This window comes from Anas acuta, chromosome 1, assembly GCF_963932015.1.
Source record: "Anas acuta chromosome 1, bAnaAcu1.1, whole genome shotgun sequence".
In the NCBI taxonomy this organism is placed as follows: Eukaryota; Metazoa; Chordata; class Aves; order Anseriformes; family Anatidae; genus Anas; species Anas acuta.
In genome coordinates, this window is record NC_088979.1 from 7698058 (window position 1) to 7723677 (window position 25620).

Consider the following 25620-nt stretch of genomic DNA (forward strand, 5'->3'; position numbering starts at 1 on the left):
TTTTGCAGTCCGTAATCACTCTATTTCTGTCTTGCTATTTACGAACAGAACAATTCATTGCTCAGTTTTCTGATTTTTGGTTTGATTGCTTTATTTGGGGCTGGGAGGGTTAATTGTTTGTTTCTTTGTTTGTTTTTTTAAGTACAGATATGATGGTCAGATAATTAGTTCAGACTGCTAATTCAGTTGATAATCTGGAGGTAGGCAGAGGTAGATTAGAACCAGTGCTGATGAAGAAAGGCATTGGATCCTCCCACTGGCCACAAGCAAAAAGTAAAGGTGTATAACCTTCTTCTATATATCTATTTCTCATAAAGACATGATTTTTGGTTGACATATATGTGCACTTTGACTATGGAAAGGTACATCCCAATGTCAGTCCCACACACGTGGAAAGTCCTATTATATTTTTTTACACTTGATACAATCACTGGTGTATTAATAATCTCAGCAGTAAACAGGCAATATTTATGCTCTTCTGGGGCCAATCACAGGCACCAAGTATCAGATAAAATACACCACAGATGAGAAAAATAAAGTTTTTTTACTTCCCTTTTGACAGATGGCAATTGGAAGGATGAAGAAATTAGTGACATATTCAAGGTGAAAGAGATAATGCTATACATCTTCCATATTCCAATCTAATTCCTTAATGAAGGCCACTCATTCAATCTTATAAATCATTTTGTGGCAATTTTCAGACTTGAAACATATCACTCATTATGTATATTTTAATTCACAGTCTGTCCAATTACCTCTAGGGTTTTCTGCAGATTTTCTTGTCCTGTAGCAGGAGATGTTGTCTTCTCCCATTTCTCTGCAACTTGGTTTGCTTCTTCTAATTTTTGCTCATAGCTTTTCTGGGAATTTAGCAGTGTCACTTCATAAAACTCTTGAATATCTGTTTGTAAAGAGGAATGAGCAAACGGCATTATTTGATATGATGGCATTTGAGGCCCTGGTGTTTATTCTTGGTTGATATATATTTACACATTTTCAGAAGACAGATCATAATGATAAACACATACAACATTTCTAGCAGAAAGCATCAATATGCAAATTTGTTTTCTAAAATGTCAATGAGATTCTTGAGGTATATTCTCATTTTTAAAGAGGTTCTTACAAATCATTTCAAAGAAATAAATGAATAATATTTATGAGGAGAGATTTAATGAACATGTTACATGAACACCTAGACAATATAAGTAGAACAGACCCTTACAGAAGTGTAACTAAGTCACAGACCATTTTGATGAGCAAACTAGAAAGTCATAGATATAAAATATCCTAAGAGGAGTTTGTTGTCAGACACCTGCCCCAGGCATCTGGGCCACCCTCAGCCCCAACTGCAGGTGCGTTTAGGAACATTTTTAAGTGGGACACAGAACTTGAAGGAACACTTTGTGTGTTAAGCACTTCACTTCAGAAGTGGCTAATTAATGTTGGTTTTAAACCAAGGGCAAGTAACACACCATCTCTTTATATCCTGCTTTAGAGAGAAAGATTACATCTATCTGGATACCCTCTTTGATGGAGGGGCTGGTTATAAAAGCTATTATGCTTTCATGTCTCTCTAATAAATGCTACCTAAGGTGTAAAGAATGTGGAAAGGCATAATTCTCAACAAGTAGGTGTCAGACAAAGCAAAGAAGGAGATGGAGAAAACTTTCTAGACTTAGGCAAAGAAATTATAGGGAAAAATCAAGCTTATTATATTTATATAATGCCTTTCCTAAACACTTGTGACTATGTTTTTTATTTTATATTTCATGAAGAAATGTTCTGTTTATATTTTACCTCAAATTGGATTAAATTAGACATAGCCCCACACTTAATGAAAGTTGTGATAAATCTGTAACTGATGTTAATCAGGAAAACGAACTTCTCAGGATGTTCCAGCATGTCTAAAAGGAAAGAATATGTTCCCCAGGAAAGCTTTTTAGACCAGAAAAGATAATTCTTCCAGCATTAGCCATAAGGAGTGAGTAAATATTGGAAAATATTGCCATCATGCCTGATCTTCAAAGATAACCATGGATTTTCTCATACAGTGTCAGGTCCCATGTCTGGGCCAGGAAGAAATAATTTCTAAGTATAATAAATAACTGCTATGGAAGTACATCTGCATTTTGTGTTATAAGCTGTCTCCCATGATAGGATACTGAACTAGATTGTATGTGACCATCAGAACTGAAAGAGCAGGGAAGAGCACAGAAGGGCACACAGCAGGGGCACCTGGTTTTTCTGCATCTTTCAAGGGTTAGTCAAAGCTAGTCAGCAGTGTCTAGTCTGCACAGTGTCCCATACCCTTGAAGTGTCAGGCCAGATCTCCAGGAGGCACTCTTCCTTCTTTAGTAACAACTCACATTGAACTTTTCTTCTTTTTTTTGTTTGCTTGTTTGTGCTGGTTTTGTTTACCTTTGTTTTGTTTTCCTCCAACTTCCAGGTTCATTATTTACTCTATTTCTTATTTACAATAGGATAAATTAATCAGAAAATTTTATTTGAATATTAATAACAATGATCCATAGAAAGTTGATACTACCTTCTATTTCACAGACAATAAAAGAAAATTGCTGATACAAATATTTGTAAGTATTGATACTTCATATTGCTAAGAGCATTTGCTTCCACGGTTAAAGTTAGGAACCACTTTTAAAATGAAAAGCTATGGGACAGTTGCAATGAGAATGGGAGTCCCCCCATTCTCACTGGGGGGACTTCTGACCATTGATTTGAATATTCACAGTGGAATTGAAAACAGTTCTAATATATGGTTTGACACTGTCTCAATTTATATTGTAACTGCAAGTTTTAAGACCAATATGTAATTATCTCTAGATAAATACTTTGCAGAAATAAACTAGAAATTGCCCTCTGGCAATGGTATTCAGCTGGCATAGCTGTTGTTATCAGAGTATTAATTGGGTTGATGGTAGTCAGTCAAGGAACAGCAGAACAGTGCTTTCTTTCCAACTTTAAAGACTATCTTACCCTAGCATGTTCATTAAAAATAATGTGTGAACCATATTTGCATGTGTATCCGCGTGTGCAAAATAAATATAAAAACCTCAGTCTCTTTGTAAAAGTCCTTATCTATTCCAAGGAGGCTGTGGGCTTCTTTCACTGGAATAATGATTATTGGTGTGCAGACAAGAGTATTTCAAGTGTACTTATACGGTTACAGAAGAAAGCACAGAGGATTCACTTAGTTGGTTGCTTTTTTATTCCATAAGCTAAAATTGCTGTTTCTATGGAACAAGTGCAGTCACTGACTTGCAGTCAAAGTTAGCATAAAATAGGATCTGTAATTTGTTCTGAGTAAAATCTGCTCTACCAAGCGATCTTCATTATGTCAGACATGCAATCAAATTCTCAGAGGGAAAAGCAGCTGAATACTACTGAGGATGGGAAATGAGGTGTAATAGGGGTGGTGGGATCAAGCAGTCGTAGAATAAAATTTGGAGCTAACGTTGTAAAAAGTAGTTGTGAGGGCATAGCAAATGAAATCTAAAATGACCAAAAAAAAAAAAAAAAAAAAAAAAAAAAAAGTGTAGCTTGTAGTGGGAACTTATGGAAAGATAATTCAAGAGACTAAAGAATTACACATATGAAACCTCTATCTATTTATTGGCACAGTTTTCCCTCCCTTCTTTGAAAACAAATTCAGATTTCATTTAGAAATCTGCTGGTGAACTCAGTAGGCACAAAACATCTCCCTTGTTTTGGTACCAGAGGAGCTGTTTGACCCTCTCCACTACTCCAAACATTTTGTCAAGCAACGAATTCATGTTTGTTTAAAGTGTCTGTGAATCTCACTGGGTTTTCAGTCCAACTGAATTTATTCATTTGCTTCTTAAGAGTTGACTTACTTTATTTAATAAACTCTTGTTGTTCACTTAGCCTTGCCCAAATGTTTTGTCAGTTTCACTGTATAAAGATAAATTGCGTAGAAGAAATTATTTATATTGTAATATGAAGTAATCCTAAAGATTCAGTGATACATTTTATTTTGGATAATTCCATCACTGGGGAAGCAGGAAAACAAATTTTCTCTACATTAGCATGACAGAAAACACATCAGTATCACTTTATAAATGCCTATAGACAAGTATAGAATACATCAGTGTGTCTGTGCTCTGCAGGCAAATTCCAGGGACACCCTTCTCTTGCCTTGCAGACCTGCACAAGGATAAGCAGGATCAAACCCTTATAATGTAGCCCAGGGAGCAGTTTTCTTTACTGCAGTTTAAAAAATACGTATTAATCATTTAGGCTTGAATTTGAGTTGTGCATATTCTTAACTCAATTTAAAATATATATATATTAAAAGACAATAAAGTGGACAAGACTAATAACTGGAGAAGACACAATGTCCTACTCACATAAAAGAGCGACCTTTCTTTCAGCCAGCAGCTACACAGAAAGAAAAATGTGATCAGACAAAGCTGAACAGGCTGCCTAAACTGGGCCTTGTCTTCATTTTTAGTGATTGGTGCTGCAACCCTAAGACTATTAGTCCAGTGCCATATCTGTTCCAATGTATATTCACCTCAATGTCTATTCATTACAGCAAAATGTTACAACTCTTGCAGCAAAGGGATTAAACAATATGAAAGGCAACATTTTTGAATAGCCTAAACTACTTTCTGTCTTCTGTGGCCGTGGGTTTTCGCCAGCATTCTAATGAGAAAAATAAATAAATAAATAAATAAGATAAGATAAAGCAATGCAATCCCTCATTCATCTCTAAGCACTTCAGCAAGAGAAAGATAGAAGTAAATTGAAGAGAATTTAGACAAAGACAGATGATTAAAGGTCTGAAGAGGACTAACTTTTAGAGAAAGATTAAAGGAAGAGAATAATAGCAACACACACTTATATTCCCATTCATTTCAAAGCAAAACAAACAAGGAACCATAGAACGTTGGCTGACAAAATTGCCCAAGGCTCCGAAGAGAGGCAAACCAGCAGGGCTGAACTGTTGAGGCTACAAATGGGCACACCAGGTATGTATATACGTCGATCCCTTTGTGATCAAAAACCCATTTGCAGTGGCTTCAGAATCACTATGAATCACTAAGAAGAGTAGACACAGTAGCCTGTGCATAAATATTATTACACATTATTAACAATACATAATTATTCACCAGGGGGTTGCACTGCCATCCAGCGGCACCTCATCAAGCTGGAGAAATGGACCCGTAAGAATCTCTTGAAATTTGACTAGTGCAGGGTCCTGTCCCTGGGAAGGAACAGCCTTAGGCCCCAGGACATGCTGGGAGCCACCTGGCTGGGCAGCAGCCCTCAGAAAAGGGCCTGGGGGTCCTGGTGGGCACCAGGCTGAACGTGAGCCAGCAATGGGCCCTTGCTGCTAAGAAGGCCAATGGTATTCTGGGCTGCATGAGGCAAACATGGTCAGCAGACCAAGCAAGGCAATCTCTCCCCTCTCCGCAGCACTGGGAACACCACACCTGAAGTGCTGGTTCCAGTGCTGGGCCCCCAGTACCAGAGAGACCTGCACACACTGGAGAGAGTCCAGTGAAGGGCCACCAAAATGGTCAAGGCAGTGGAGCACATCTGCTGTGAGGGTGAGAGAGCTGGGGCTGTTCAGCCTGGAAAAGGGGAGGCTCAGGTGCATCTCATCTGTCTATAAACACCTGAAGGGAGAGTGCAATGAGAATGGAGCGAAGCTTTGTTCAGTGGTGCCCAGTGCCAGGACAAGAGGCAATAGGCACAAACTGGAGCACAGAAGGTTCCGTCTGGACATCAGGAAGCACTTCTGTGCTGGGTGTGTGATGGAGCACAGGCACAGGTTGCCCAGAGAGGCTGTGGAGTCTCCTTCTCGAAGATCTACAAAAGTCACCTGGACGTGGTGCTAGGCAGCCTGTTCTGGGCATCCCTACTGGAGCAAGGGCTGAACCAGATGGACACAGAGGTGCTTTCCAACTTCAACTGTTCTGTGATTCTGTGAAATCTGGAATGATTATCTGGTGTGCTAGGAATGGCTCAGGAGCCAGTCACTCCTACAAGCTCTCTCCATTTTGTGAGACTCATTTCTCTGGTTTTAATTTAGAAGGAAGAAGCGGTCAGGATTTGCTCTTATTTATACGTCTTGGCTCCCTCTCTACTACTCACCCATCTTCAGCTGTGTAATTTAGCATAATCCAGCTGGTAGCACCAAGACTGTATCAAGTATATGAGATAACTTTGGCATCTGTATGATTTTCACCTATGTAGAGGCACACTAGCAGGTACCAAATTCATCTCAGTACTTTTATGCCATTCAGAAATTTAGCCATTAAGACACGTGCATGCCAGAGCACTGAGCAACTGGGATTATCCCAGTATAACCCCTTCACACCAGCTGATCAGTAGCTGCACTTTCCGTGTACCTAATAGATGCAGAGAGTTAGGATGTGAGAGTATCAAAAGATGTGTTTTCCAGAGTAATATGGTGTAGAATACAGAGAGGCTCAATTTGAGCCGGTGCAGGGCTACAAGCAGCTGTACAGTGAGGATAGATTTGCAAGGTGCCAAAATCATTTAGGGTTCAGAAGACAGGAGATGTAAAGAAAACCACAGCAGGAGTGAAGAGAAAAAATCTCTTGTATCTCTTTTGTGTTTACAAAAATGAGGGAAGAAAGGAAATACTGCATTCCAGTAACAAATAAGCTGATGCCAGGCTTTCTGACACCATCTATATTTTATAGAACACAAACAATTAAGCCTAAAAGGATAATCTTGTACATCATTTAGCCTGAAGTTGTACTGCATGTGTCAGCAAATGCTGCTTCTCTAGTGATTTGACAGTACATGTGACCACTTGTAACAGAGAAGTGCAAAGTATTCCATGCACCAAACCTTAGCCCAAGGCCACTGAACTTACAGGCACCTACCCACCACAGCAGGCTTTGAACTCCAGGTAGAGAATAGGCTGTGCTAACAGCTGTTCCAAAAGCTGTTACCTTCAGTTGTGATGAGCGGAGGTTTCCTTGCTGCCATCCTTCTTGCAACCTATGTAGATGTTGGCTTGATACCCTTTAGATATGGTACTAATGGTATTTGCAGCAATTGTTGCTTCTGCAGATGGCTGGACATTTTTGCAATTAACTGCAGCATCATTAACAACGTAGAATCCCATTACCCAAGAAATGAGTTCTCTCTGTATCATATTTCTATGGACCCAAACTGGGAATTGGAACTAATATTCTGTAGGATATAATGAAAAGGGCTTTTTTTCTTCTCCTTCTGGAGGTCCTTAGCCCTGGAATTCATTTTCTCTATGCTGTGCCAGTGCCCTGACTTGCTTTGCAGTATAACTCCCATCTGTTTTTCCAGGGCATTCAGGGACAAGGTGGAATGGGGGTCTAAGGCAACATGCAAACACAAGCTGTTTCCTTTCCAGGAAATTTGGGGCAGTCTTTTTGTCTATATGTGGGATAGTGTCTGATGTGTATCTTTTAATGTTGTGTAACCCAGCACAAATGCCTACTGTCTGGCAGAACTCTGCAAATCAAAATAAAGTCAACTCTTACAGGTTCTTGATGCAAGTCCTTTTTTTAACAAAGGGAACATTACAGCATACATCTAAACGGCATCATTTATATCCTGGGGAGCAGATTATGCTGGGTCAGCTTCGGCCATCTGGTCTGAATTATTAGGTAGAAGCAAGGAGGATTGTGCAGGATGTTGTTCAAGAAGGAAGACTGATTCACACAGTAGAAGTAGCAGGGAAGTGATCAGAGATCATACCAGCTTGCCAGTAAAGGGCTTTAAAGATCCTGCACGTGGAAGCAGTCCAAGGAGAGGTTAAATAACATACTTCACTGAACACACTATGTGTTGTGGCTTTTCCAAGCAAAAATGTTTCCACAATGAGTTAAGTAGTCTTTGTAAGAGGGAGAAAATAAAAACCAAGAGAAGAAAAAAAAAATAACTTGAAATTGGATGAGTTTTTGACTAAAGCAGGACTGTGGTACAGACCCCATGTAACAGATGGCAGATCTCCAGTTATCAAGCTGGTACATAGTTTTACAGTCCTGGTGAGCCCAAACCTGCCCCCATTAGCATCCCTTGGTGCAGCAGCAGTCAAAAATTCTTTTCCCATTTCAACTGTATCTCATTTTCAGGGCTCTACATATATTTACCTTTGGGCTGGTCTAATAAAGGTGTGAGATTCGACAAAAAAAGAGCTCAAGGCTTACCATTTGCAAACGGAGGGTGTAACACCAAGACATGTCAAGTCAAAATGAAATTTAGGTACCCTCTAACAAGGTTTTCAGACAAGCTTTTGGTGCATGAGAAACACAGATGCCAACCCAACAGCAAGAGTTGCTTCAGAAGGAGTGAACAGGTCCATTATTCCACACAGTGCAGTGCAAGCCAGGAAATTAGTCTTCTGCCAAATGGGCGTAGTTGATAAACAATCCTAAATCTATTAAAAGCAACTTACTCTGGTAGAACATGTACCAAAGTGGGCAGCAGGAAATATAATTTCTGTTATTAACCTGTCTTGATTCTTGAGCTTGAGTAAATCCCATCCATTTGGCACAGATGGCCTTCTGAAGTCCCTTCCAACCTGAATTATCCAATGATCCTTTGCACATCTAAGTGGTAAGCTCTTTGGGGCAGGAACAATTACTAAGCAAGTATGGACCTGAGCAAAATGGGATTTTTTTATCAAAGGAGCTCTGAAACACCGTACACGCTGTAATAAACTAAATGGCTAGCAATTAATAATCTTTGTGAGAGTTATTTAGGTGCAGGGAAAAAACGTTATGGAGTACTTCTGGATGTGCTGTACAATTGTGTCATTTTTTTGGTTCTGTAATATACCCAGAACACAATCAGAACTCTCCTAAGCTTCTCAGCTAGGAATATCTGCCTCAAAGGCAGCTGTCCAAAACCCAATGAGAATAAAATATTCAACATATATAGCTGTGCACAGGGAAGACAAAATAATTGCTGCAGCCCTTTCTATACAAGCAATGTTTATGCTAACAGTGAAAACTAGAAAGTGATAACTCTGACAGTAAAGTCAGTACTTACGCTTGTTCAGTGATGATAGTGAATGCACTGATATACTTTTGCCTACATATGCAAACTCCTTATTCATAAATAAGCATCTCAGCCTGGATGTGTGCATTCACCATTGACAATATGTGAACATCTACGGTTGCTAATTGTGTTTTCAATAGAACAAGAGCAGAAGCTGTGAGAAAGGCTCAATAATGCAGAGAAACGGTTTTAACAGGGCAGAGTAGGTTAAAACAGTGAATGCGGTGCTCAGCTCTGCTCACTCTGTGTCTGGAGCTCAAGCTGCAGAAGCAGCAAACCCCAAATCCTGCAGTGATATTTCATTTTGCCCAGGCTAGCCTGGGCCTGCAGATCAGTGCATGATCTGCAAGGCTCAGAGCAGGATCCCAAGCACATGCTGGCTTCTCTGCACCTACAGAAAAATTGAACTGTCCCAGGATTTCTTACAATAGAAAACTAAGTAAATAAAAAGTGATATTAATAATATTAAGTGTTCAAAAGTGACAGCTAAGGAAACATGAAGACACTGAAGAAAGGTTTCCTTTGCTGCAGAATAGACCTTGTGTAAAACAGTGTTTTCTTTGAAAAATAATGTATTGTATCAAATCCTTTCCCAATAAGCTTAAATATGAACCTCCTTTTTCTTTTTTCTTTTTCTTTTTCATTTTCTTTTTCTTTTTCTTTTTTTTTTTTTCAGTGCTGTGCATTGCTCTGCGTGTAGCAGTTGGAGACTGTGACCGTTATTTATGGACAACAATAACATATACCTTTGGGAAGATGCTTTATTCAGTGTGTTGAGTGTTGGATGTGAAGCCATTACTGGAGAGATTTTTCCTTGTTTCTGTGCAGCAGTTAACAGTTATTACAGAGCATTTCTGATCTTTTGGAAGATCATGCAGCCCCACTGTGGGTCACAGAAGTTATGAATAGATTTTTGTCTGAATGGTTCCAACATGCACCTAAACTACTGTAGTAGAGTTCAATACCTGAAAACTGCTCATTTATTTATTTCATTTACTTCTGTGATTTTGTTGTTGTTTTTGTTCAGGTGCTCAAAATATCTTCAAGTAGGCATAATAAAGAAAATCTGTCAAAGTTTTACTGTAAAATACAATATCAAAACTGCAACTATATTTTCATATCTAAGGCAGGGGTAATGGGAAGGAAAAAAAAAAGTTGATTATATTTTTCTTCACTTTTTCTTTTTTAATCTTGGAAAAGAACTGGGTATAAAGTCAATTTCCCACAGAACACCAAGGGAAATGCCACATACCAGACCCAAACCAGGAAAGGCTTTATCATCCTGTAGCATTTTATAAGTCAGTGTAGTTTTATAAACACTTTTCCACTGTAGCTGCACATGAGCAGTTTGGGAGTAGGTAGGGTGGATGGAAGATTAGTGCTGAGGGCACACATCTTGGGAGCTGCAGGCTTTGGGGTATCTGCGTACACTCAGCAGCCCAACCACGTTCTACCCCTGTCAGATAACTCCTTGTAGCACCCACCTTGCTGAAACTCTTAAATATATATTTATATAAAATATAAATATTAGATAGATAGATAGATAGATAGATAGATAGATAGATAGATAGATAAAAAAAATTTTAATATAAATATTAATATAAAAATATATTTGCATCCCTATCTTTCTCCCTTGGCTGTTTTGCCCCAGCACAGCTCAAGAAACTGAGGCAGTGCAGAGGGTCCTAGCTGCCATCCATGGAGAGGAAAAGGCCAGGAAGGGAGCAGTTTGTCTACTTCACACCACTCACCATTTCTCTTCCAAGGATGTGACCTTTCAAAAGGTACATGCATATTTTATTTTCCAACACTTGCAGTCACACAGTGAGTTACAACATTGCTGTTATAGCACTGCCTGATAATAAATTCAGCACAGGAACATCTGCATTAGCCCCTCTTTATGCTGTGGTTTCTGCCTTCCTCTTTACCGTGGATTGCTAAGATCATCGATCTCCTTTTCCCAAACTAGTGTGAAGCCCTGAAGTTACTGTGAAGAGAACATGTCATCAAGGAGCAGACACCCAGCATATATCATAAGGAAATGATGTACAAATAATACATAAGGCATGTATTATAAGGAAACTCTGATGAGCCATGCCTGAAAAGTGCAGTAATGGTCAATTTGTTTATTCTTGTGTATGTAATGTTTCAGGGATTGGTCCAGTAGGAACCCCAAGAGAAAGAAATCCAATTTAGACACGCTCTCCCAAAGTCCAGTAGCAGAGTGAGAACATTTTCAGGAAAACCCCATGGCAATCAGTAAGGAATTAATAATAATTACTTCCTGGCCTTTTTCTTCAACCTATGAAGAAGCATCTTCATACACAAACCCTTTCAAAAGTCACTTTACTCCTTAATGTAAACTAGGAAAAAGTGTTAAAACATAACAGTCCATTCACCACAGCAACTCCTTCCCTCCTTTAATATTCCCACCTCAAGGTCTCACCTAGGAACATCTTCCTCTCTGCACCTCTCTGATCTTCTCACTGTAGACACCTCACAGTTTCCTCTTGGTGGAACTGTACGTATCTGGTCAGCTCAAGGTCCTGCTTTTTAGTGGAGCATCACCCTCTGTACTCAACAACAAGCTTTATTTTTGTACCAAAGCATACAACCCCAGTTTTTATCATGTGTGGTACCATATGCCCATCAGGTAATGCGTGAGGCAGTAAGCTGCAACTCCGGCCTCGTTTCTGATGAGGTGCATTGAAAAGTCAAACATAAGTGATGGTGGGGCTGCATCTTGTCTTCATCTCTCACCCACAGCCCCAGTGCAGCCTGCCCACCTGCCAGCACAACCAGGAGCAGTGTCCTGGCTTACAGCAGGTGATGTCCCAGGGGCTGAGCACCACATGAGCTGCAGGGATGGAAGCTGACTGTAAATGTGCATGCCTGCAACTCAAGAGGATTGCTTCTTACTGCCCACCTATTTTTAGCTCTGCAGATGACAAGTATTTCAATGTTTTCACTTAAAAGAAAGTATGCAAAGGATAGATGGAGAAGGAATAAAGTTTCAAATAATTTAAAACCAACCTATCCCTTTGATATGTGCCTAAGCTGCAGAAAAAAAAGCATGAACACGTGCAGGAAACTAGGTTAACGATATTCTAAGTCTCACCACTTCAGCTGTCTCTTTCTTCCCCTTCATTTTACTAGTGGGAAGTGTAATGCAAGTGGTAAAAACACGGAAATAAGAACTTCAGGCTGCAGATTCTATTTGCAGTTTTTCCACTGATTTGCTGCGTGACCTCAGGCAAATCAGTCTCTGCACTCCAGTTTGACCTTCTGTAAAGTTGAGATACAAGGGCTTTGACTTACCTATAGGCTCACAGTGGGGTGTTACCCAGCTTAATTAACTAATGTCTGTTAAACACTTTGAATGTTTCTGTACAAGTTTAAATTATTACAGGTTGCAATCTTATAAACTCTGGCTTATGACCTTTGAACACATTTGCCACAATGTCTAGTGCAAGCCTTACGATTCCTACTCTGCTGTAATAAATTATACTTTAAATGAACCCTTTCACTGGAGCGACTGTGACTTTAGTTATCTACACTTAACATTTACAGTCATTGCACTAATTGGTCTAACCTTGTATCACAGGTTTCAATGAACATCAAAAGACTTCATTGGCCATGCCTGAATTTGTTTCACTTTATATTCTCATGGGTTTAGTAACAGCTAAGAGACTTCATGTAAATTCATTGACATTTGCTGGTCTCCAGCTGGAAGGAGAAAATCTTGTATCCTTTACACAAGTCCTTGCAGATCTAGAGTCTTTATACTGCTCTCAATATTTTCGTTCTCATGTAGTTGATTGGTTTATGGACTCAGTGCAACTTCTTTTTTAACTTCAGTAATTTATATTTTCAGTCAATATGAATTTATGCATTTATTCATTAAATAATTTTGCATTTTTTTTTCACTGCCTCTACCAGAGAATAAATTTTTGTTATGTTTCCTGAAGAGGACCCTTGTGCCCCTAAACTTAAAGTAGGCATTGGGAGAGCAGAAGGAAATGCTTTACAAAAAAATGCTGCTCACAGATTAGCCATTTTTAATAACAACTTTGATCTTTGTCATGGGGAGATTAATGTTATGAGCATAGTACTGTGATTATTAACAAAATGTAATTTTTCAAGGGAAATCACTCGTAAAGTTTTATTGCGGCATCTTTAAAAACATCTGACAGGAAAACCCAAGGAAGCAGAAAGGGATATGCTAATTAAAAGGCATTATATAAATGCTAATGGAGGATGTGACCCATAGCCCATGAATTGGCATGTCATGCCCTAGTATCTTATCACAGAAAACAAATTTAAAATTGTGTACAGCTCCACATAAAGGTGGGCCACAGACATAGGCTAGATAGATCCAAGCGTAACTTAAAGGCACAGCAGGTGTTCAGAGCCACCATTGTAGACACCAAAAAAAAAAAAGGCAAATTGGCTTCAGAGGGGACACAAAAGCTGACATTGTCAATGCCCTGACATTAAAACAGTTGGAAAGATAAACATAGACTGCATAATTTTGGGATATATAGCCTTTCATAGCTTATATCAAGCCTTTCTATGATTTTGGACGTATTTTAGAGATAAAGTAAGTTTGTCATACCTGCTGCAAGGGTTTGGCTGGATATCATGGATGTTGACAGCAGGAACAGGCAAAATTACTTTGCACTCATCTGTGCTAAAGCCCTTTGTGTAAAACAACAGAAATCTGGAGCAACTCAGGACCTGCAGAGTGAAGGGGATTCAGCCCAGGTTCCCAGAGGCAGTGCCACTTTGCGCACATGGACTCACTGTTGATTAAAGCTTTGTAAATGCCTCCTGAACGCATAGCATCTGAGGGTCAGATTGAGTTTAAGATGGAGTAACTTAATCATAGCTATCTCTGTGTCTCTGAGTATACCAAGTGCCTAACCAATAATGGGCAGAGTCAGTGCCCTAAATGCTATCTGAGGTCCCTACAAGGCTGGCAGGTGTGGTGCAAGACTTACACACATTTGTGCCTTTGTGGAGATGCAAACAAAGGTTTAAAGTGGTTTGACCCACATGGAGGATACTTGTACTAAGCACTTGGTTTGGGGCTTGGTGATTGTATTTGCACTGTTTTTCATATGTTTATTGGTTCTTTTCTCTGCTAGTAGAAAAACATTTAGGACCAGTTTCATTGTTCCAGGTCTTCTCTTTTGTAGTTCTCCAGTAATACAGAATTAGCCTTTAAAGATCTTGTGTTGTTAATCCACATTCTGAAAGCATCAGCACTTCAGTGAAGAAGACTGAATAAAGCTAATTCTGTAAATTTCATTTCAAAACATTTTTTGCAGACAGCTATTTTGAATGAATGATCTGAAGTCAAAGTTGGAGTCTGAGGAAAGTAAAGAAAAACTGCAGGCACACCAACAGAGATCTGTTGCTAATTCTTTTAGCTTTCAAAACACTCAAATTGTGGAGGAGAACATGAAAAACACTGTAAAGCATGAAAGACAATACACTTTCCTTGAGTATTGTTTCTAGCACAATGCAATTATTGATACAAAAATTCTCTTGGTCCCTACAAACCAAAGCGTACAAAAAATCAGAGAAACAGACTTAAAAATGGTTCTGCCATTAATTCACTATATTGCCCTTGGCAATTCACTCTATGTGTAATAAGTACTTACTAAGTGCACAATAAGGTTGTGAAGATCAATTTGTTAGTATTTCTGTCATGCTTTGATGAAATCAAACATGATAGGCTAAGCTGTCTTATTATGTTCTTCTTGCTATGCTTGCCGTAAGAAAAAGCCAGGCATTGTTCTAACAAGATAATGATATTCTATCAGTTCTTGGAATGATAAATCATGTCAGAAAGTGCAATTCAATTCATTATTTAAAATCATGTCAGGAAGTGATCTTCATTTTTTAAAATTAAGAGGAAAGGTTTCAAATGACACCTTGGATGTAAGAAGAGGACTAATAAATACTAATTATCTGAAATAAATTATTGAAAAGTTCTCTGAAGGCAGACAAATATAACGAGGAGTTGCAAATCTGTCAGTGGATAGCACCTTCAAATTCTCTACTTGTCGGTTACAAATTTTAAAAGAACATTATTTTTTTCCCTTTTGTTGACACTGGCAGAGGTAGATCTATCCCCACAGCACCAAAAGTGCATGTACTTTTCCAGATGTATAGAGAGAGGGTTGGGAAAGGGGTATAACACACACAAAAACCTGTGGATAAACATACAAATGCTTCTGCTGCCAAGTGAGGCCTAGTCCCATGCACAGTCCAGTTCAATGTTCAATGGTCACCTCTGTGGTGTTGAGGGCACTGTTTGCCTTGAAAAAACGTTGAGGAGGGTTGAGGACAGAGTTCCTGTCCTCAACTGCTGTACTAACACTGGCTATGTTCTTCTGGACCTGTGAAAGAGGGAGATGTTGGTGCAAGGCACAGGCCGTCATTAACGCTGCCATTCTCTGTTACCGGGCCCCTTGGTCAAGAGGCCCCTTGGTCAAGTCTCTCCAGCAGTCCTCCTTTTTAGGATTGCCAGCTTCTGACATCGTCTGTAGGCTGGGAGTCACAAGCTTTCCCCCAGTGACAGGAATGCAGGATTGGACCTGCTTAAGCTTTCACCTAAGTCTCACTTTCTCTTGCCTGGATGAGTGCTCTCGCCACTCACCCATTGCCTTAAGAGAGGAAATGTCAAATGCCACACCATCAGCTGGCAACACAAGAGGCTACTGCCCCCATGGTCTCCTTATGTGAGGCAAGCTCAAGCCTCCTCGTGCCTGCAGGCACTTTATGAGGTCTTTCTGTGTCAGCCCTGTCAAATTTGACGCTGTTCTTCACACACTGAACTCCTCACATAACACAGTGTAGACACTTGAATCTTTTTTGTGCTGCAGTGCCTCAAAAAGGTCATGTCTGAAAGGTATATTGTGCAGATAAACACATGGAAGATTATGAGGGCAAGCTCTAGCTTGGATTTAATTCGTCTTTTTCTTATAAGGTGTGATGCCTTGTGGTTTGAACAGGAAGGTCTATTGTAGCTAATAAAAATGGGGCCAGCCACATGAAAGTCAGCCTTTAAAGGTGAGATAGACAAGAAGAGTGCAGATGTGGTGTTTTCAGGAGGTCTGCAGGTGCTATTGAATGCTATAATGGTAAGGACTGAATGACCACAAAAATAAGGAAGAGAAGAAAGGAGACTGAGATTTATTCCTATTGCTACCCACCCATGCACAGAGAAAAAAGATTTGGTACTGTGAGAAGCTGACTTCCCCCTGTGAGACTCTGTCAAATTTCAGGATAATGATTCAGGCAGGAAATAATCCATAGACATATTTACAAACCCAGGACAGAACAAGTTAGACAACGGGAGGAAACTTAGTGCTGTAACAAGGGATCCAACAGCGGCTTTGGCTTCAAACAGCAAAGCTGAAATATGGCATTATGCCTGTATATTTAATTTACTTATAATTTCTCTTACTGTTCTGCATTGCAAACAGAGTAGCTGCACAGTGGTGGGAAAGAACATGCCAGGTGGTTATGGGCTCAGAATTACCATTTTGTTTATATTATCTACTTACAAATGCAATGTTAATTAAGGTTCAGATGCAGCGACTGACAAATAGTGGTCTGCAAATGTACAAGTTCTTCTGAGTAATAAGAATTTCTTATACAAAGCGAAGTGCTACAGTGTTGTGTTCAATATGGAAATCTGGGATCTGGGACTTCATTCAATGAATGCATGCAGAGTGCTCCACTGTTAATTGAGACAATGTAATTAAAGTACCCATGAGCCACCAGCATGTGGGGACATCTAATGGACGTTACAGAAAGCGGTGCATTATGTTGGACTACTGTTCTCAGTGGTTTGTTTCTAAAAAAAAATAAAGCCACAGCTGAAAGTGTGGATGCTGGTGAGCCAAGTGTCGAATGGCATAATCCCGGTCATTAAGTCATAGGAAAAGCTTGACTGATCAATCAGCAAAGCCCGCATGGCTGCACAGGGGTTGGACTGATGTGACAGAAAAGTAAAGCAGCTGCCAGCAAGTTTCTGAGCTTGCAGACCACACGTGCAACATACGGCAGAACATCCTTTTTATTGTGATCCTGGGAAGAGTTACACAGAGAGTTCAAGGAGGCTGCCAGCTCCCTTTGCCAACACCAAAGTTGCCAGCACCAGCACAGGTGGCTGGACAAGAGATGTCGCTTGGGGTATGAAGGCAGGGTGAGCTGAGCAGGGCTTCAATACACTGCCATACATTGCTGCAGCCCAGGCACGTTATGTGGGCTGAGCCCTGGGCAAGTGCTAGGGGGACATGTCTGTGGGCAGCCACCAGTTTACCCACAACAGCCATAACCCCTTGCACAAATCAGAGCCCTGAGAAATTTCAGCAAAATCCCCAATGGAGAGATTGCTCTGTTATAAACAGGCATGGGAGAATCAGCTTTTTTATTATTCTATATTATTATTTTATATTATATTTATTTTATTATGTTATATTGCATATATATTTATATATCCTGGCTGTCACTGGATGTATAAAAATTGTTTTTTCCACTGACTCTTGATGCTTATAAGGAACCCCTTCAGCACCCTACAAATATTGGCAGGGATATATTGCTGGTGAAGCAATCAAGGACTGGGGAGAACAGCCTGACATAGAGCAGCCTGCCTGCAGCCACGTTGAGTTCAGGTTCCTGAATGATTAATGAAGTGATGGGTTTATCCTGCTAACAGAAGGGAATAGCTTGTGGTCCTAAATGGCGAGAAATTTAACACTGATAAAAGAAGGAGGAGGGGGTTGCTTTAAGCAATTCATAACACAACCTGTGCCCATCAGCTCCACAGTATTTTTTTGAACTATGCTGCAGGAAAGAGACAAAATAAATAACTCCATCAATAACAAACACTTTCACAATTGATAGATTAACACGATATTACTTAGGGCTCAGTTGAAACAGCCATTTGTGCACGGGGGTAATATTATCAGCCTGAACTCATTTTTACAAGATTAAATCCTTAAGGACCTTTCTACCAGCTGAAGAAAACTAACTTATGGCTTTAGAGACAAATTTTAAGATTATAGGAGCTCCTTCAAACTGTATTCAGTATTCATGCAAAGGATTTGTGATACATAAACTTATAAAAGTAGATGTGTAAATTTTGTTTTGTTCTTTGTTCAGAATCTTGTTTTATTCTGATAAAACCCATCATGCTGGGGATCTGTGTTGATAACACAGTGGTGTCCAGTAAAACCACAGAGAATCTTTATATCATGCCTTTAGGCTAACGCACACAGAACTGCATTTGTATGCATAAGGGATGCAGCTAACCCTGCCACTTGTGAAAGGGTTGCAAAGCTGTTCTACTTAGATTAAAAATAAAAGTAAATAGTCTCATTATTGCTATATGCATCCAGTGTGGAAGTACTCATCTAGAAAGGAGCCAGCGTGAAAATATTAAGCATTTGCAATGGATTGAAGGAAATTGGATAGGGTTGTAACTGAGTATGGGAACAGCAGTTATTTAATTAACACTGGATTCTCCTATTCCAAACTGAACTTGAAATGTCACTGCTACAGCAGCAGCCACGTAAACCCAAGAATCTTTGGAAGAGAACTCAGACAAAATTAAATCAAGCAGTGACAATAAATACATAGAGGCAAAGGAGTGAATGCATGGTCACTTCTCTCCCCTTGGTGTTCATGCTACAGATTTGCATTTATGTCCTGCGTGCCTCGGTTCTGCAAAACAGGCAATGTCACTCTGTACTGATCTGTCCAGAACTGGGAATAAGCATTCACTTTTAAATAAATAAATAAATAAAAGAGGAGCATGCCGCAACAATTCATTAATTTCCTTCATTAATCATTATTTAAGACTCAATTCAAAATCTCCAAAATTCTTGGTATTATCATGCCTTCAATATTTCAGATCATGTTCATTATAAACAAATTTCTTCTAGAATAATATGATCTAAAATACAAGCTGTCAAAAATCTTCGTTAAATATAAACTGTCAGCAATGGAAATATGCTCAGCTGAATAATAGCAAAGTTTATGTACAAGATATCATTAACAGTTCGTGATCTTTCACATACACTGTTCATTTATTAGAACATATGGCCTGAAAGATGCCATCAGTTCAAGTTTAAAAACAGATTTTTCTTCAGCAGCTTTTTCTAAATGCCTTGTCAGTGACTGTCCATAACTCAAATAGCACTTTGCCATGTAATAGAAGTATTTGACAAGATGATTCAACCTCACATGATACTGTTTTGTTAAGAAATACCTCTAAAAATCTGTCATTCTCCCAGAAATCATATAAATCTTTCGGGGAACCAATAGAGGCAAATCTATTTTGCTTTTTGCAAATATTTCTCCTAATTATGACTCCTAAGCCATTTCTTTTTTTTTTTTTTTTTTCTTTTTCAATTTGGTTCAGTGAATGTATTCTTTAATAAGCCAAAAAACAGATGTTTGAAATAGGGTTTCACAGATGTTTCCAAAATATTTTCTCAAAGACAGAGCAAAAATATAGTCTCAAAGAGCCAATTGCATAGCCTTAGCTGTCTGGAAAATGGAAATCCATCACTACTTGTAGTATGTTTTCTCACTACAAATGGCACCAAACACTTGACTTCTAGAATACTGCTGGGAGTAGGAAAGAAACCAGAATGTAAAGGATCAAAATGTAGTTTTTGCCTTCTCCCTTGTCCTGCTGGTGGGATGCTCAGTTGCCTGCAGTCCCCTGTTGCCCCTCTGGCAGGACAGTAGGGACATCAGATGAATGTGGTGGATACCAGCTGCTGCCCAGTACACCATTACATGGAAGATGAGGAAGGACTAAGTGCATAGGTAGCTGCTGCTCAAGCTGGAAAGAATTAAGGCCAGATCCCGTGTCTGCAAGCACACGAGTCATCTGGATCTTGTCTAATCTGTATTTTCTACCAGAAAAAAAAAAAAAAAAAATGTTTTCTTCCTGGAAATTCCCAGTAAGTCTGCTCTCTACTATTGACCTCTCCTGGATTTCACTTATTTATTTATTTATGTATTTATTTATTTTGCTATGAAAAGATAAAATCTTAGATTAAAAATATGAGTAAATTGTCTTCTTGTTGTTATATAGTTTTGTGGGGATAATTGGACCTTTTATTTTCTCAGAAACACTCTAATACAAACCAATTAGTATATGTACAAAAATCTTTTTGTTCTGCTTCTAGAAGCTTTTTTTCTTTAGCATCTACTACCTTTCTTACTTTTCTTATTTAAAATTGAGTAATTATGAGCCTAACCCAGATTCTCACACTTATAAACCTCCCCAAATGCACAATCTGACACCTTCAGCTACAGAAATTGAAGATAACATCTAAGAAAAGTGGTGAATAAGGAAAAGAAGCAATAAAAACTCACGAGCAACTAGAGCTCTCCAGAAATGCAGTAGGAGACAGAAAAGTTAAAGTGAGAGTTTGGCAAGCAGAGACAAGAACAGCAGATTTTCCTCGGATTACTTCAACATCAGATGTACTATATTTGTACATTAGCCTGTGACTGAGGCTGAGAAAATCATTTATCAGAATGTGCAGCACAAACATGTATATTGAGGTTCTGGATAAAAATGCAATTATTAAGAGAGATACATTTCATAAAAGAACACAAAGGAAAAAGTTGAATAATTTATAACAGATTTGATTCTGGTGGGACACGTGCAATTTTGGAGGACTTGTGAAATTCCTAATTCTGGGGATCAGGTTCTATTGGGAATAAGAGCCCCAAATTTAAGGGGAAAAATAGGGGGGGGGGGGGGGGGGAATGGGAGAACGTTTCCAAGACTTCAGACAACTAAACACAACTAAACCTGAGTGCAGGTGTTGGAAGAAAAAGAATACAAAGAGGACAAGATTAGAAAATTTCACAGGAGGAATATGCAGACTGAAAAAAAAAAAAAAAAAAAAAAAAAGGAATCTGCAACATTTGTGGGGATGGAGTGAACCACAACAGACCAAACCCAGTCCTAAGCTATAGCTCTCACCTTTGGAAAGACCTTCCATATTTGCAAGAATCAGAAGCCAGAATGTATTTAAAACAAACAAAGTACTATTATAAAATTTAAAGAATCACAACATGATTAAGTTGGGAAGGCATCTCTGAGTCCATCTGGTCCGACCCCTGTTCCAGCAGGGACACCCAGAGCAGGCTGCCCAGCACACATCCAGGTGGCTTTTGGAGATCTCCAAGGAGGAGACTCCACAGCCTCACCAGGTCACCTGTACAAGGTTTAAAACTGTTCAAGAGGCGTTTGCAGCCAACTTCTGCAGTGAGTTTTTACTGATTAGTTGCGTATGGCTGGACAACTTAATGTGATATCTGAATTTACATGAAACTACTTGAAGACTAAATGTACTTCCATTGAATACAGATAAGCAACCACAGATAATGATGTGGAGAAAGGATTCCAGTTGTAGGTTTATAGGAGTTTTACATAAAGTTAAAGCAAAATCTTGAAAAGATAAGATTTGTAATTGTTTCAGGGAAAGAGAGTATTGATTCAAGGTCTGAAAGCATAGCAAATGGAAAGGCTCATTATGAGAGCTTATGCTGTAGGACAGAAGCTTATGAAGGTAGAAAATCAATTCTGTGATGTCTTTAATGGCATTGGAAAGTTGTCAACAAAATATAAGATAAGGGTGATGAAATTCAATGGTCCTGTCATAATTGTTCCTAGAAATACTCCTACAGTGCTCAGACAAAAATGTCAACAAGTAGAACAAACACCTGAGTCTGATGTATGCATGTATATACCAAGAAAACTTTCATATTGCAGAGAATTGACTGCCAATGCTGCAGAACAAGCTGAAACTTTCCAGAAGTAATAGAAGATACTGACAGTTTAACAAATTTCATCCACAATCCAATAATATAGCCAAAATTTCATGCTTTATTTTATTCATGTATATAACTTCATGTATTTTATTCAGTAATATTGTAATATTAGGTTTATATGAAACTAAAAAAAAAAAAAGTCTGACAAAACAATCTATGATGATAATTCTATAAATTGTAGTTCTATGTAGATATTAAGATGTTTTTCCATGCTAGAAATATCCTTGTCCTGATTTATTTTGTGACTATTCCCATCATATAGAAATAGCACTATTAGAAAATATGAAAATGAAATCTGTAGCTTCACATATACACATGAGCATGTAAAAGATTTTAGATATAAAATCATGGTCCTTTTAGCATCCACATATGCTAAAAATAAATAATTTCAGAATTATTTATCACAATGTCATTGTTATGAGTTTTAACACGTTGCAAAAATTTTAGCACATTACCTCAAATCCAGATTGTCCACAATCTAATGGTTTTGTGGGAAAAGCTATCAAAATTGTTTTAAAGATGCTTTAAAAAAAAAAAAAAAAAAAAAAAAAAACGTGGGATTAAATTTAGATTTCCATCTGCCATGCCTAAATTACAAATCTCTGATTCTGGGCCTCAGAAGTGTTGGCCATGTTATACGTGTGGAGACAGACCCATAGACTAAGCATTTTGTTCTTAAGTATAAAAATAATTTGAAAACTAAAAGACTGAGGCAGAACCAAAGTTCAGCAATTGTTGGTTAAGTTCTTAACTTCATATCCCACTTCTCAGAGACAAAAAATATAGGTCAAATGAAGTCCTTAATTCTTTTAGAGTATTTTTTCTGAGTTTAGTATTTGATTAAATAGAGTAGCAAGTCAATTCATCACTCTAAAGGTTCAAGAACATTGTGTGATTCTGTTTGTCTTTGGAAGAGGGCTATCATGACACCCACCCAAATATAGTAACTTATATACATACACTGTGAGTGTACTTCATTAATTTATACCACAGGAAAATCAAGTTCTTCACTCAAGCAGTTTCACATCACACTAGTGATTTCGTGTTAAATCTTTCATAGGAATTACAACATGGTATCAGACCACTGACATGCTGGTCCAGTCTCTACTATGATCAGCATCTGACTGTGACCAGTCAGACACTTGTTACGAACAGCATAAGAACTTCTTGATGGGCAGATGATCTGTACCCATCCTTGTCCCTGCCAGTGGCAGGCTCAACCCATGAGGCATGACATTTCAGATTCCTTTCCTCAACAGTAAGTCTGGATGTTTTTGATGTACACATAAAATATGCAGTCACTGTCTTTGTTTACTTTTTTGGCTTTGATTTCTTCCTGTGGCCACTTTCCATTGTTTAAAAAAAAAAAAATCACTTCCATAGTTTCCCAGTTTTCAGTTCTTAATTATGTAAATAGCCTCTGTTATGCCAAGAGAACAAAAAAAAGAATCCAACTTCTTTCCTTCTTTCATGTGGTTTTGCATCCTTTTATCCATTTCCCTCTTCTTTGTACCTTTCCTAAATTAAAAATCTCAGTCCATTCAATCACTTTTCATATCCGAGTGTTTCTGTACCCTTTACCTTACAGTTCATTCAGCTCTATCATGCTCCTACAGCTCAGATATCTCTTTCTTGCAATAAAATGGCCACTCCTGAACAGTATTAAAATGGGCTTCAACAACTCATTTATGTAAAAGACTTTGTAATGTCCTTTGTGTTTTTGCCATCCTACTCTTTAGGAATCTCAGATCCTGTCAACCTTTCCTATTACGAATGCGCACAAACAGGAGTCTTCACTTCACCATCTACAATGATGCCACAACCATGCCTATTAAAAATATACCAGTTGTGACATTTATCTTGTTTTTATTGTGACATAGATTATATTATTCAGATACATTAGACACATTCAGAATACCAAGGTTCAGCTGAAATACTCCCTGGAGAAAGGAAAATTAGCTGTCACCAAGGGACCTTATAAATACGAGAAGCAAATAAAATTTTCAGGGGTGAGAAAATGATATATGGAAGGAAATAAAGAACAAAGCAAGAAAATAAGTTAACACCATAATGCTCAAAACATTTCTTAAACTCCATCTTTACTTTTCCAAAAAAGTATTAAATGGGTTGCAAATATGGATTCTCTCTCAACATATATGCAAGCATATTTCATGTTTAGAACATTGTTTCATGCCTCTTCTAGTTTAAAAATGAGAATATCTAATCATCATCACCTTGTAGCTGCTGGAGGTCTCCATAGCATGGGCAGAGAAATCTGCATCCCATAGACTGTGAGAAAATAGCCATTTGTGCCAAGGACACTTCTATTTCTAGTCTCCACATTTGATGGGATCCTTTTAGAGGAACCAAGCACTGATAAAATCCAAATTCTAAAATCTTATGTCATGTGATATCCAAAAAAATTAACAAATCTTGCCAAAGTTATTTAAACAAGGATTGGGTAAATTTGAATCTGCATTACTGTTTTATGTTCAGCTACTGAGCTTAATTAAAACAGTAAAAAATTCTAGCAGCCTTTTCCTGAGATGTTTGTAGAATTATTACAGAAAAAAAAAAAATTGTGTGACTTCAGGCAAATGCACACAAGTTTCAACTTATGTGTGTGAACAGTCATGTTAAAGACAAATGGATCACTCACAACTTTAAGGTAAGCATAATGGTACATCAGTGCAGAATTGAGCCAAAATGTGAAACTCCCATCGAGCTTAAAAAGCACATTTTGACAGTCCTGAATAACAGCTTTAGTCTGACAATTTATACTGAAAATAAACAAAACCCTAACAAATACACTACTGAGAGTTCATAAATATTAATTTGACATTTCTACCAACACAAATAAATAAAAGCTATAAAGTCAAGTGTTTATAATACTGAGAGATGTTTGTGTGTCCTGTATCTTATACATCGTGGGTTTTGATTGGTGTTTTTCTATTATTTATATTTCCAGTCCAATTTGCTCTCCAAAATATGTTGCATTTTACTGGGAACCTAAGCATGAATTTCAAATTTTCTTCACTTCAAAAAAGGTAGATGAGAAAAGTGGATAGGAGACCTGTCTGTTTACTTGCCATTTGAAATGCAGATAGAAGTCATGCAGTTGCAGATAAAAAGAGTCCCTCCTTTTAATACCAAGTAGCAGTGGTTAATTGTGATGCATCAGGACGCATATGCATTGTCAAGAAACAGACACATTAATCTTGGGAACTGTCATCAGGCAGATCAAGACACACTGGTCAATAAAACCCAAGTGGCATTGTCAGTTTGTAGATAACAAAGAGATGACTTAACTTTAAAAAGGCAAGAAGACTCGTAGTTCCATTTTAATAGGATTTTCCTCTAAATACATAATTTAGACTCTTGCCCACCAAATTCAGTCAGAATTCGTGTGCTGTATTCCTGAATCAATTTCAGAGATTTTTCCCTCTATTTCCTTTATGCAAACAATTTATGAAGGACTCCCTCCTTCTTTCACACCCTCTATAAAGGTGACTCCTTCTGAAATTCTCTCCTGTTTAGAAATATGACATACTGGCATTCTACCTCAGACTCTCTAGGATCAGTCAGTGGCAGCACCTTTATGACACACCCTGAGCTGCAGCACCCAGCCAGCATGGGGCTGGGCCAGTGCCCTGAGTATGCTGTGAAGATGTGGGCTTCTGC

At 38.4% G+C, this 25620-nt stretch overlaps 1 protein-coding gene across 14 annotated transcripts in view; it reads right to left on the minus strand.

The window, feature by feature from the left end:
* DLG2 (discs large MAGUK scaffold protein 2) overlaps positions 1-25620 on the minus strand; it is a 1027768-nt gene that overhangs the window by 905984 nt on the left and 96164 nt on the right. For all 14 annotated transcript variants that reach the window (XR_011090260.1, XR_011090255.1, XM_068660895.1 and 11 more), the window contains one exon: positions 756-901. Coding sequence is in view for 12 of the 14 variants with exons in the window: in XM_068660895.1 (XP_068516996.1) it covers positions 756-901 (146 nt within the window). In the remaining 2 variants the exon portion in view is untranslated. The remainder of the gene's footprint in view (positions 1-755; positions 902-25620) is intronic.